Source organism: Macrobrachium rosenbergii, chromosome 24 (genome assembly GCF_040412425.1).
Source record: "Macrobrachium rosenbergii isolate ZJJX-2024 chromosome 24, ASM4041242v1, whole genome shotgun sequence".
Taxonomy (NCBI): Eukaryota; Metazoa; Arthropoda; class Malacostraca; order Decapoda; family Palaemonidae; genus Macrobrachium; species Macrobrachium rosenbergii.
The window spans coordinates 17,774,804-17,789,447 of NC_089764.1; the positions used below are offsets into that span (position 1 = coordinate 17,774,804).

Genomic DNA, 14,644 nt, shown 5'->3' on the forward strand with positions numbered 1-14,644 from the left:
AATATTTTGAAGTTTTTCTTAGTTATTTTCAAATTCTACATTACAAAGACATACAAAAAGGGCATACACATAAATTATAAGTTTGAGACAGATGCCTGAGAATTTGCAACCCTTAGGTCATAAAAGACCTACACATTTTATGAGTGTCTAACACTAAAGTTATAAAGTTCCACATTCTGGGGTATATAGATTAGAAAGTGGTCAGAGCAACTAAGCATCAACACAATGTATCCGAGAGAAATACAAAAGCAACCTGAATAGGAATTTTTCAATTGTACTATAGAACCTTGGACAGTTTGCTACTCTTTCTAAAAAAAATTTTGAAGTGTTTTAATGACAACTGATGACTTCTGGAACAATTTACTGCTCAAATAAATAAATAAAAATGGTATAACTGATGAGGCTAAATTGCAAAAATCTTTGTTTATCTTACTGTACTTGGTAACAAAGTCCACAACTGAACGCTAGGGTTACTGAAAAAGAGGAAGTGGAGAACTCTGACAAAGTAAGATACTTTATCAAATTATAGTGTACTGCAATTCCTGAGATGGAAAATCTAGAAAAGATTTAACTAATTACTCCGGTAATAAGAAATTATGCATTAGTACCTAAGAAAGTAAAAGACACTGTATGTATAACTGAAAAATATATGTATGGATTGAAGGTCTAGCTAACAAGATCTCCTTATCACTTACTGTCTACATAAATAGAACAATAGTTTAGATTTTACCATGTACCACAGATTACCACAGAAATAGTAAACAAACTATAATAAAAGGGAAAGAAGTGAGAAAAATATTGCACACTGATAAACTGGAAGATTAATTATGTAATACAGTATACTCTTATCAAATGGCACAGCGTCAAATAAAAAAACAAAAAGCCTTTGAAAGAATACATACTTTGTCATATATTAGAACCTGGTAATACTGCTGTCACAATAGGTTTGTCATGACTGACCCTAGTTTTTGTTTTGAAGTCATTTATAATACTACTGTGACTCACATAATGAGAACTGTGTTGTACCTGTGTTGTCAGTTACACGAGGATAATCAGGGAGTATGATATCACCCAGTGAAACTGCATATTCTAGGAGACTAATGTATTCAATCTAAGGTCATGTTTCAGAATAGCATAGTCCTCTGGAAGCAAGTGGCATCTGTGATGAGAGGTTTGGATAAGAGCTTGGTCACATGCTATGAACTATCCAGATGGGGACTAGACACATGAGGACGCTTTACTACGAGGGCCACCCATCATATATGTGTCCAGTTGAGGGCATTTTTTTATAATGGTTAGAATTATCATCCTATAAGAATGTAAGAGATGCTAAATGAGTTCTCATGCCCTTCCCGTGTTCATAATTCTGCACCTGAGTAAATGTTTACAGTACTTAGTACCTTTCAGACTTGTACCAGTGCTCTCCAAGGTCCTTTTCTGTTCAAGAAACTTGGATTTTTTTTTTTTTTTTTTTGTACTGGGCTACATTGAAATTGGATGAGGTTCCAAATCCTGCTGTCTCAATATATCTTGCCTTTGTTAAAGTGACAAATATTTCAGCCACCTGGGAAGGTGCACAGTACTACAATGCTAATTTCATGCAAGAGGAAATTATAAAAACCATACACTCAGACTAGAGGAAATTACCGGTAGGATGAGATAATTATTACACACTTTTGTTTCTCTGATTATAAATAAATAGCAATAATAGTGAGAAATAAAAATGACTGAGATAAATATATAAATAAAGTAACAATGTAAAGGAGTCATCTGAGGGCAGATGAAGTAAACAATGGATGATATTCTTATAAATGAATCAGGGTTAAGATATTCTCAAAGAAAGATATGGGCCAGGTACTAGAATTCACATGAAAATAAGAAGATAGAGAGAAACACTTATGATTTTCAATACCCAATCACAGGCAAATGATGCTTAAAATCCTCTTACCAAGAAAAAGGAATAAAAAAAATTATACATATCACAAAAAATTATGTTCTAAGCATAATGAATTTACGACTACTAACACAACATTTTTGTGAAGTTTGGTTAGCTTCTGAAACTTAACAGTTACTTGGCATGCATAAAATCCACATGAACCACTATCAGCCATATTCACTTGACTTGTAACCCTGTTTGAGGACGGATGAACTACTGAATATTAGGAAATGTCTTATGACTGTACTGTATAAACTTGTGGCAAACATTGATTTCTGGGAAATCATAATCAAAACAAAAGAACACAAACTCTTGTATAAAGAATATACTTCCCTTCTGGGACATTTCAGCTTTTGATCGAATCAAACAAACCATTTCCCACCTACAAGTAGAAAGTAGTACATACAGTAATTAACTGAAAAGTATACCACAGTACACTCGTTAAAAACCGGTACATCTGGTTAGAAAACTAAGTTCAAAGAATTAAAGCTGAAATGAAAACTACAGACAACTGAAAAGATAAAGTAAAAAAGACAAAATATGACAAGATATGAATTGTTGTGATTTAGATGAGGTCTAAAGTTTCTCATGTACATTATTCACAGTAAAAAACTCTTGAATATGAAGGGACTAAGTGCCAAATCTTGAAATTTTTTATACTTAGTCCAATTTAATATGAATGTCTTGGTTCATGCATTGAAGAGTTTACTATCAACATGTGGAACTGTGGGAAAGTCAGGACTGAGTCTGAAGTCAAACTAGTCTCTGAAACATGAGTACACCCATACTTGCCAAGGTTAAGGATAAATAATTTTAAGGCTGACATACTTACATCTAACAGATGCAAGGCATTTAGAATCAACAACACAGTATGAACATCAAAAGACATTAATCCTTTTCTTAATCTTAAAAAAACATCTTCTGCCTTATTCATTGAGAAGTAGCCTATTTTTTACTTTATTTTTATGAGTTTATTCTTATGTTTTCATTTCAAGTTTTATTCCCTTATTTGTGTTTTAATACAATGCAAAGTGTATTTTAACTATATGTTTATTTTAAGACAACTCTGTACAGTATCTATTCATTTGTTGCTTGAAACTGACTAGCATTCCAGAAGTGAAACCAAGAAGTTTATACAAGCACTTGTGTTCTTTATACTTATGACTGTATAATAGCTACAGGTGTATGAAAAACCAAGTAACTGATATCCATGCTACTAAATCCAATTAACTGCAACAAAGGGAGTGAGTCAAGCCTAACCACATCCAAACTTCCCTAGCATAAGAACTCTAAATATTGATTTCTAGTTTACAGTGTATAAACAAAAGCCTTGGCACATGAGTAAACATGTCAATACTGTAATGAGAGTTTGTATACAAGGCAAGAAACCAGAGGAGAATTACAGTATAGTACTTCATTTACACAAAACCAGTCTGACTGATCTTCAGGGTAATAGTGTCAATACATATCTATAAAAATAGTTATAATTCAGCCTGTGCATCCTAATATAAATTGTCACCACAATAGTTTTTACATAATGTGCCTATATTTACTCATTACCTTAACACAAAGGTATTTATGGCTTCAAACAATACTTGAAGTCCTTACAGCAAGTATCAAACGTAACCTCCCCTTGTCTTAATTACTTTCGTTACTATCTGCTTCTCTGCTTGCTTCCTCATCATTTTTAGCATTCCCACCATTAGCCTGTGCTATTCGAGCTTTTGCTCTTGCTAAAGTCTGATAAATCTTCCTTTTCACTTCTTCATACTGGGCTTTATTAGCAGCTATATCTTCATCATCATAGGCACCCAGTTCAAAAATGTTGCCTTCCATATCATTTTCTGAACCATCCTCTTCTGTGTCAGCTGCCTCTCTGTGTACTAATGCATGCTTCTGCAAAGCATAGTTGTAAGTAAACTTCAGTCCACAAACGCCACAGTTATAAGGTTTGTCACCAGTGTGAGTTCGCATATGAATTTTTAGGGTGCTTGACTGTGTAAAACCTTTTTCACAAACAGAGCACTTAAAAGGCTTTTCTCCACTATGCCTTCTCATGTGAACAATCAGTGTATTTTTAAGAGTGAAAACTCTTGAACAGACTTCACACTGGTGCTGTTTTTTCGTACCTTTTGGCCTGCCTGGGGATGATTTCTCCCGAGTTCCCTCCTCACTTTCACCAGCAACAGGGGAAGGTTTAACATTTGTATGAACTTTCATGTGAGTCTTAAGGGTGCTAGGGTGAGTAAAACATTTTTCACACAATGAGCATTTGTATGCCTTATCCTTTTGGTGTTTCATTAGATGAACCTGAAGTGTACTGTTCAAGGTAAACGTTTCTCCACAAGAATCACATTCAAAGTGTGAATTTTCATTATGTGTTTTCATATGAGTTCTATGACTGCTGGCTTGAGAAAAACTCTTATTGCATATATTACAATAATAAAGTGTTTTCTCAGTGTGGGTTTGCATGTGAGAATGTAAGTCGTCCTGCTGGGCAAAGTTATCATTACAAATATTACAAACATATGATTTCCCTCCTGACTGCACCTTCTGATGTTTATCCAAACTGCTGGAAGTTTTCAAACTCTTTTCAAAATCATTTTCATGAGACTGGAAATTTGCTTTAATTTGTCTCTTGACACACAAGGCACTTTCACCACTGGAATTATTACCACAGTCTTTGCAAGGATGGAGAGTGGAACACTTTTTGCCACACTTACTACAACTAAATGTCTTAACATCAGAGTGACTAGTAATGTGGTTGTCTAGAGTATCTGACCTATCAAAAGTTTGTCCACAAATATTACATATGTAATGCTTTTGATTCAAATGACCTGTTTTTGTACAATCATCAGATGAGGATGTCTTTGGCAAGGATTTCTTGCAAAATATACAAACACCCTTCTCTTCTGTAGGGTGGCATTTATACATGTGTTCCCTATAATTTTTCTTTGAAAGAAACATTTCATCACATAGTTTGCAAATATACTGCTCTCTCTTACATTTGCTGTCATCTCCTTTTTCTTCCTTTTCTTCAGTGTCAACACACTGACACTCCTCAAGAATTCCTCTTTCAGCAGCATCATCCCTCTTAAGGTGACCAGCAGCTACTTCATTACAAACTTTAATGTCACTTTCACTTGTACGTAATCCTGATGGTGGGTTATTTTTTTGTATGACACTCCCATTCACATCTGACACATCTCCACTGGATGGTGGTGCTGTCAAATTACTACTTTTGCTGGTGTTATTCTGGGAGACTTCCTTGATGATTGCAGATTCCCCTTCTTTGGCATCTTTCACAACAGGCTTACAATCCTGACTAAACTGTTCAATTCTGGGATATTCTCCATTTTCTTCCCGTTCCACAATAATATCCACTTCCTTTCTATTGGGGAAACATTCTTGAGGGTGAGAATACTTTGGCTTTTTATAAATTTTTGGAAAGGAATCATCCATGCTTACATTTGCTCCAGAAATGCTATCAACATCTTTCTTATGAGGCAACTCCATATTGTAAAGTGGCTATGATGTGAAGAAAATGATTGTTTAATATACTGCATACACAAAAACTGTCCAATAAAATATTTTCAAACTGTCTCACTAACCATCTATATTTTCATGAGTGACTAGCAATCAATAATTAAAAGGGTCAAGATTATTTCATCCAGTATGGATCGATACAATAAAAAATATTTGGCTACTACAATAATACATAATAATCTCAAGTAATATGTATATAGCTCTAAATTAGTGCCTAAAAATGTTACGCAAACTTCCCTCACCACTTAAATGATGATAAACTTAAGCTTGTAAATTACACATCTTTTTTCTTATAATACAGTATCTGACTCTTCTACTGATAAAAAACAAATGAAACCAAATAAATACTAGAAATAAAAGTTCCTTGTTCTAAATGTAGACATTCACCAGACGTATCCTGATCACCAATCTCAATATTTGGCAAATCATTCCAATGTGAAACAGCTCTGAGTTTAAGAAGGCTCTCATGCCTCACACACTCCAAATGTAAGTTACTCTTCACAATAGAGATGTTCTTGTTATCTTCCACAGATGTTTAATTTCTTTATAGCAGGATAAAACTTTGTTTTTAGGTACCTGTAGAGAATAAAAAAGACAAAATAAATCTTTTCACCTTATATTCGTAATTAACCTTAACTATGATAAGGTTAAAGTAGTACAGAATCTAGTTTTTAATTTATAAAATTTTTTACTCTTATGACTTGGTGTCTCAAAACAGTTAATTTTAGGTATATGATTAGCACACCTTCAATCCAGAAACTCTCTCTCTGATAGTGTCATAAATGACCATCACCACAACTCAGACTGACAACAGGGAAACAAAAAGAAAAAATCCACTATCCCAGACAGTTTAATTGGTTGACCAACATACTCTATACCAAAAAGTTTTGAAATGATCAAACTTTATTAACTAAATTATGGACGGTTTCCTTCAGCTTTAGAGTTATTTTCAAGATAAAATTTTAAGCTTCACATATACTTACAAAGTAATTACATAGCTATAGCTTCTAACTCGCGTGGCAGCCTTATTTTAAAAAATTGTGGTAGCACTTCGATAGTTTAGTCTAGGTGACAAGCCCCTATGTCCATGAGAGGGGGGATAGGGAGGGCTCCATTTCATAATTACTTGGTATATATGAAATCACAATTTTTGAAAGTAAATTGTATTTTTCATAACTATACAAACCTGAGTCCTTTACATTAGGAATTACTTTCAGCATAGGCTGGAAACGGCCGGTAAACTCTTGAGCAAGGTGGTTAAGCAGTAACCACCGCCAGGTCGGTGGGAATACCCGCCTGCCCGGATGTAAATATTCCAGTTTGCCTTTTGGTCCAGGTTCAGATTGAGGGGTGGCATGAGGTGGGCATAATATGTAATGTAAAGGAACTCAGGTTTGTATAGTTATGGAAAATACAATTTACTTTAAAAAATTGTGATTTGTTCCAACACAATATACAAACTGTCAGTACTTTACATTAGGAAGACTCACTGGTTGGAGGGAGGAATCTGAGTGAGTCTCCTGAACTGACTGGAGTTCTGCACACCTGGGCTACTCCTGGTCGAAAGAGCGAGGAGGAGTACCTGAGCCTCTGACATATTGATCGGAGTGTAGGAACTGCAAGATCAAATGTCAGATACTGGACCTTTTCGCATGAGCGAGGAAACGTGACTCATACAAAATGGGCTGGAAGAATCTTAGAGTCGGAGGCAGTAAGGAAAAGCTGAGATAGGGTTTCCCTTATTGCCAAACTCTCCTTCCTCCCCTTGCTAGAAGAAGGAGCAGAATTGTTTCTATGATTCTAGGAGAAAAATAGAATGGGTGCTCGATGTGTAGTCTTACCGCATCAGCGCCAGGTCCAGCACGTGTTGGTTCGAGTCCTATTCCCATCCCGAAGGAGGAGAAGTAAAAGGACAGGGAAGGAGGAGGAAGAGAGGCCAGTCACACTCGGTATCCTTCTCACTTCCAGAACCAACACATTAGGTGAGATGCTACTCGTCCTCTTGAAGAGCCGGGTAAGAAAACACAACTTGTTGAGCAGCCACCACAGGGCCAAGGAAAAAAGGTTCCAAGGGCCTGTGGACAAGACCATAGGAAGACAAGAGTGTAGTCTATGAGACCACGTCTTGCTTCCAGTGTGACAGAAACTTCCGGAATGCGAGGGACGGACCAAGCCATCGGCTTCGTGAGCTCTTGGGTTAAAGGTACTGGTATTGTTGTCGTCAGCTGCCGAGTACCTCCTTCGATCGCTTCATGAAGCCAGGAGGAAGATGTGTCCTTGGACACTTCTTCCTTGGGAGAGAGAGTACTAGCGAAAATGTTGGCAACATCCAGATTAGGAGTGTCGAGCTTTTTCAGAGAGTACCACAGCTCCCTAATGGACAAAGTAACGAATAATCTGGATCATCGATACAAAGTCCAAGGAGGAGGGGAACAAGGACGACTCAAACTCGACAATAGATGCCGAAGGATTCAGGGTCCACCTACGACATCCGAGGAGTCTAGGTATTGATCCCCTTCACCTATTCTTCCATCTTCTACGCCAAGGCCGGAGCAAGATGAGAGATGGTCCTACGAGGGCACATCTCTATCCAACGACTCTCGTAGGGGCACGTGCAGCATGGGACAGGAACCCTAAACGAGAGTCACATGGCACCCAGGGAACAGTTCCCTGGGACAGCAAGACTGAAGCAGCTTCTCATCCGTAGCTAAATCTTGACTGAGGAGAAGAAGGCTACTTCAGATAGAAGACTAGAGTAGGGCCATGAAAAAGTAAAAGGTTTGTGATGAAATACAGGCAGTCCCCGGTTATCAGCGGGCTCAGTTATCGGTGATCCGATTTTATGGTGCTTGTCTAGCGGCAAAAACCGGTGATTTTCAGCAATTTTAGGCACCGAAAATTGCCGATTTCCACTTATCAGCGCTGATACATACCTAACAGAGGTGCCAAACTCTAGTTATCGGCGCTGATACCCGTTTATCAGCGCTCATCGCTGATTTTCAGTTATCGGTGATTTTCGCTTATCCTCACACTGTCGGAACGGAATGCCTGCCGATAATCGGGGACTGCCTGTACTTGTATGTACAGCATATTTATAAAACAAATTTTTTATTTTGTATATACTGTGCTCATAAAACAATCAGTGCAATCAGTATCGGTCAATGCATTTGAGCGCAAAGGACCCTTACCTAGAAAGGAATTCTGATCCAAGGTCACCCAACCCATACAACTCCATATTTTTGGTAACGCCTGAACTAGTGGAGGGTACACATAAATGGCCACATGCTGTCATGCAAGCACAACCCTGGGGCCAGTGATGAGCCACAGGCCAGATGGGGTGCAGCATGATCTCAAGCAAGCAGATCATCTTGGTACCGGTGAGGAGACCTGCTAAATGTAAAACCCCGGGAACCATCAATGCACTGCCAAAGGGTAGCTCTGGTTTAACTGGGTGTGTTTCAGGTAAAACATGTATAAGAGCTAGGGGTAATTATTTGTTTAAAATAAAGTTCAGGCCAGGACAGGGTACTGACCATACTCAGTAAGACCTGTGCCAACTGTACTTATGATGTCTAGGTCACACATAGGTGGTCTAAGATTATTACCTCCCACAGCCTAGGAAGGCTGCGTATTTGAAGTCCGTATTCTCTTCTTCTGAGAGGTCTTCTTGGGGTTCTGAAAGAGAAAGAGGAAGAAGCTGAGGAGGAGGATGAAGAAGCCCTAGACAATTAGTAGAAGGACAATTAAGGAAAATGCTTGTGATTTCCTCCCCAACTCTGGCTAGTGGCTTGCCTCCCCAAACAGCATTAAGCGAACTGGTCTATGCTAGGTTTGTTGTTTCTATCATCGAAGGAGCTGTGAACCCTGTCTGCAAGCACACCGTCCAGAAACCATATACTGTACACAGAGAATGAGAGGGTAATGCTATCTCAACTGTGCTTCCAGAGTGGCACCAATGAAGAGCCACCATACTCACCCACACTGGGAGAGCAGGTTGAGCAATCCTCCTGTCTGTGAAGACACAGGAAGGTTCAGGGCACCTGCACATGGCATGGGGACAGGTCATGCACCAGGTGTTTGACTGATTGAAGTTGCATTCAGAACATGTACTCTCCCTAGAACACACCTGCCCCCTACACTTAGTGCACATGGTATATGCATTGTAAAAAATCTTAAGTAATCTAGTCTTACAACCCTCGCTACGGAAACGACAACTGGGAGCTCTAGAATCCAACATAGCTAAACTAATATGAAAGTAAGCTAATTGCAAAGCACAAACCAACAAAAGCCACAGCTTAACAAAACTAAAGTGAGTACTTCACTGACTTCTAGCAAGCAAAGAACAACAGGAGTGCAGTTAATGATGTGTTGTCGAGAGCATGGCATAAAATAGAATGACGCTGTTGGCTTCTGTTGCTCCCTTGCTCCCATTGCAGTGGGCGGGGCATGTCACCCTACTCCCACCTTTGCAACCGATGCGCTACCACAGATTTTGAATTTAGGATGCCATGAGAGCATAGTCATTAGTGAAGTAATTACTTGGTAAGTTACTTATATAAAACAAGGACATTCTGGGGATATTGTGTAAAGATAGGTTATTACTTATTTAACTGCTTATCATGGGATTTTGGTGTTTTTCAGTACAACTGCTGGGGGAGAATTTCCTTTGTTAGTATTTTTCAACTTGACCATTGGGGCAAACTGCCTTGGTTCATAAAGGAATACAAACCATTGCCTTTTATGTAGGAGTTTTTCCCAGCATGAGCTAGGATCAGTTATGGAAACTTAGTAACAAGGTAGTTAACTGGTGGTTAAGGAAGGATGAGCTGGGAACACCCAACAACCACCTGTTGCCATCAAAGAACTTTTTCTCTGGCTGCCGTTGAGTGAAAACATATTGCATGGTCATGTGCAAACAGATGGTCCCTGTACTGGTAAGTACAGAGTAGAGACATGTAAGAAAACCTGTTGCTTATACGTTCACAGCCCGAGCACTGCATTCACTAAATGAGTGGGCAGCGCTGGCACAACTGGGTGTGTTTCTGGCAAAAAGCAGGAGGAGGATCAGGAGGAAGCACTTGTACTTCCTTTTCTTGCCCTTGGTCATATCTTACTCTCTTCTGAAGGTCAATGACTGAAGCATCTTCCACAAGAAGAACAGCTACTACAGGAAGCTCCATGGTGTTGAGCTCCTAGCAGTTGCAGCAACAACCAACTACAGCAGTCAACATTGTTACTGTAGGTGTACTGATATCCCATTCAACATCGTTACTGTAGGTGTACTGATACCCCACCACCCAAAAATACCCAACCATCAGTCGAGAGTGCGGTGTACTCAAGGAAGGGACACGGAGGAGATCAGCCACAAGGAGGAAGTGGTAAGCCCAGCTCTTCTAACCTCAAATTTACTCCTACAGAAGTGGGTAAAATTGAAGACTATCATCACAGCCTGGATTCTGTCAGTTGCTGACTGAAAGATTTCCCACCTTTTGTTTATGTTGATGCCTTTTGTGTATTTTTATGATATTTACCAACTTTTGTTTATGATTTTAAATTCATCCCATTTTGCACATAAACTGGTAGGCTAGTTACTGAACCAGAGGGCACAGCGGTAGTCTTCAGTTTTACCAAAGAGTGTAGTAGACTGTGGGGATCCACCTAAATGGAAGGCATGAAGGCTTAATACAGTACACCTCCTGTATTTGCGTTCTCACGATTCGTGGACTCACATATTCGTGGATTCCTCTGTGGAACGTATCTACCCATTATTCGAAGAAATTTTGCCCATTCGCTGTATCTTTCACTGAGAAATATTCACTAATTACTGTATTTTCATATAATTTTCATGACTAAATGCACCTTTTGTGATAAAACTATTAAAATACTCAGGTATAAGCATTTTTAGAGGGTTTTTCTTGTGTTTAAACTATCAAAATAAGCAGTTCTAGGTGTTTTTAGAGGGGTTTCAAGTATTCGCAGATTTTAGCTATTCATGGGGGGGTGCGGTACACATCCCCAGCGAATACGGGGGGTTTACCGTATACTCACTAATGCCCTTCAAACTTTCATGTCATCAAAACACTCAAAAACACAAGTTCTAGCTTAAGAGTCAGAAACACTGCACATGCCTCACTCAATGGTGGCCAAAGAAAAAGTGCTTGGTGACAGCAGATAAGTGTGGGATTTTTTTTTTCTACGTATTAATAGATAAGGTCAGTGAAGAGCAATGTGTGATTAGGATAGTTTATGGAGGTCCAGGAGTGAATCCTTATGCACCCGGTATGTGTTCATCCATGGGTATTGGGGCTCAAACCCTAGTGTTATCTGTGCCCCATTTACATAAAACCAAATGCTACGTTCAAGCAGCAATTAGCCTAATATGGCTTGGTCAGATTGAGAATGGTTTTCTATTGCTTCAGGTAGAATCCAAGGCCAATGCCCATCTTTAATGGTCTGGTGTAGGCTAAGTCTGCAAAAAGCCTAGGCCAATGATGGGTCAGTATCTTGCAATTTCCCTTCAAGCTTGAAAATTTCATCAATCAATGCTGCCAACTAAACTACTGGTAGGCTATATGCATGAACCACATATTTTACTAGCCTAATACTACACGTCTTGCAATTCATTAAACCTAGGCTTTTATTGACCATTCCCACTGGTACTGCTAATGGGGCGAGTATAAAATGACAGGAGCAGGTTTCAGAAACATAAACAACCTAACCTACTCTACAATGCCAGGTCCTGACCTACCCAGACCTCACCTTACTAACCTCAATGGTAAATGTTCGTTTCTGGTCCGAACTCCAATTCCACATGACAAATATATTTTTTCGACTGTTTTCTTATATTTTTTTTTACTGTTTTCTTGCCGTTTTCAATTGTCCCATTCAAGATTTCAACCGGAAATCATTCACTGTCAAGTTTCCAAACCTCTCACATCTCAAGTGCAGAGTACTTGACGGTGTAAGAAAAGTACAGAAAACGAATTAATTCTGGCTGCAATCTAGAATGGAATAATTGAAATGCCAAGAAAACATAAAAAAAAAGTTTGCCATGCACAGATCAAAATAGGATAACACGTAGGCTTATGACACTTGCAGAACATCCAATACCTGGTAAAATTTTACAAGTTGCCAATAAAAAAATACCACGTAACCTAGGGGTGTTGACTGGTTACAATTTTGCCGTGTTAGCTATTGAGGGGGGGGTTATTGTTTTCCTTTTAAGTTGTGAGAGCCACTCACATTTAATAAAACTAACTTCCATGGAGGAAAATGAATTCTTTGAAGATGGGTTCCCTTAAATTCACTAATAGTATAGCCACAAACCTTTCCTTTTTTTGATTTTGGGAGAGAAACACAACTATTACAGCTCCACAAAATTCTTACCTGATCTTAATGTACAAGGCTGGAACACTTCGGGCAAGTAACAGAACTTGGAAGAGCTCTGTGACTTCTTAAAAAAGATAAGGCTTCATCATATTGTACAAAAAATTTGCTGATGCACTAATACTGTGTAAATTCACACCCAATATACATGTTGTGCGAATGATAAGAATTACAAACATTTTGCTGCATATCAGTCATGGGTGAAATTTGAAATAATCAATGGAAAATTAGTAGGCTAATGAAATAAATGACTTGTTTTCATTGGTTCTGAAATAAGATCTGAATGAAAACCAGTTTATTATTGGGTGATTTCAATCGTATTCAAAAAGAGGCCTAGTTACAAGGAGTAAACGTTTCGACTTGGTTGATCTGATGATCCACGCCAATAATTTCAAATTCCGAGTTGACAGAATGCCCACGCAAATGACGTTCGCCAATCACATCAAAACAATGTGACGTAATGATAGATAAGAGGGTGAAATGCACGGGCATGCATGGCTGGCGGCTGCTTATGTACAAACGCACTCACGGGAGCTCTTGAAGTCATGGGTAAGATGAAATTGAAACTTAGAAAAAATCCTCAATTATTTACATAAACTTTGTTTTTTATGAAGATTCAAAAGAAATAATAAAAAATCGAGTATGGATGTTCGGACTGGAAATGAAGATTAACCACCTCAATTAGGGCGCTGTGCCCTGACCTGGGCAAGGGAGGAAGGTAATGGACTTTGCTCCTGTTCGGAGGTAGTCCCTTTGGTAGAACTATAGGGTAGCTCCGCGTCGCCGACGGCGCTATAACTTGACTTTTTCTACAGTTTTTTGGTTGCTAATTATGAGTTTACCTTTCATTATTGGTGCTCGAGTCTAATTAACCTGTAATTAACCCCCGAAGTCCATCCAACAAGGGGTTTCCATACGCGATCTTCACAAGACAGAGCACGGGTACGTCTGCTTCGAATGGTTCATATCCCGTCCGGCAAGTGCAATAACTTGTTAACGTATGGGTACCCAACCACCGCCCGGGCCAGTACTAAACACAGCGAAGGGACATTCCATTTGGCCGGCAACAAACAGATGCACCGCCAGTATCGGAACCCCAAAAAGTGTAGAAAAAACCAGTTGAAAAGGTAAAAACAGGCGCGGAGCTAATATATAGAATTACCGTCCCTTTGTTCACCAAACTACCCACATTAATTTCAGCCAGACTCCAAAATCCTGGTCCCTCCCCACCCCCGTGGAAGAGAGGGGGCCATAATCCTGATTTGTACCCCATAGCCTAGCCTACGCTTCAGAGGCTGAGGAAGCTAAAAAGTTTGCACAAACCAAAATGCATAAAACATGTTTCAAGTATTTGGACGAAAATTGAATATTCTATAAGCTATATCTACCGAAATCCGTTTATCAATAAGGATATTGGCCCGGTTAACTGGGGCTAAAGTCTACCGTTATTATAATGGTTCGGTCCCGGGTGATGAACTCACCGGGGGTAACCACACAAAAGGTTAAAAGATTTAATAGCCTATGTCTAACCTACTGGGCTACACATCACTTACTTTCAGCACTACACATTCCACAATGCAAGTCTTCTATTTCTTGTCCAGTAAGTTTATTATCCAAGCTGCCGCTTGAAAATAAGGCTTGATTCTTTTGGCATCGCCCAAAGTTGATTGTTTTCTCTCCTCAGTTTGACAACTTTGACATCAAAACACTCAGCGGTGCCAACGTTTCAAGTAGCCAGTGTCTACTGTAGCCCTGATTATAGCGAACTTTAACGCC

General features: G+C 39.0%; 1 protein-coding gene across 1 annotated transcript; it reads right to left on the minus strand.

Moving 5' to 3' along the window:
* Positions 1 to 14,644, minus strand: LOC136851898 (zinc finger protein 436-like). The gene is made up of 2 exons (XM_067126241.1): positions 14,422 to 14,644; positions 1 to 6,058 (listed from the first exon to the last, which is right to left on the minus strand). The coding sequence occupies exon 2, from the start codon at positions 5,450 to 5,452 to the stop codon at positions 3,575 to 3,577; it is 1,878 nt and encodes a 625-aa protein (XP_066982342.1). The 5' UTR covers positions 5,453 to 6,058; positions 14,422 to 14,644; the 3' UTR covers positions 1 to 3,574.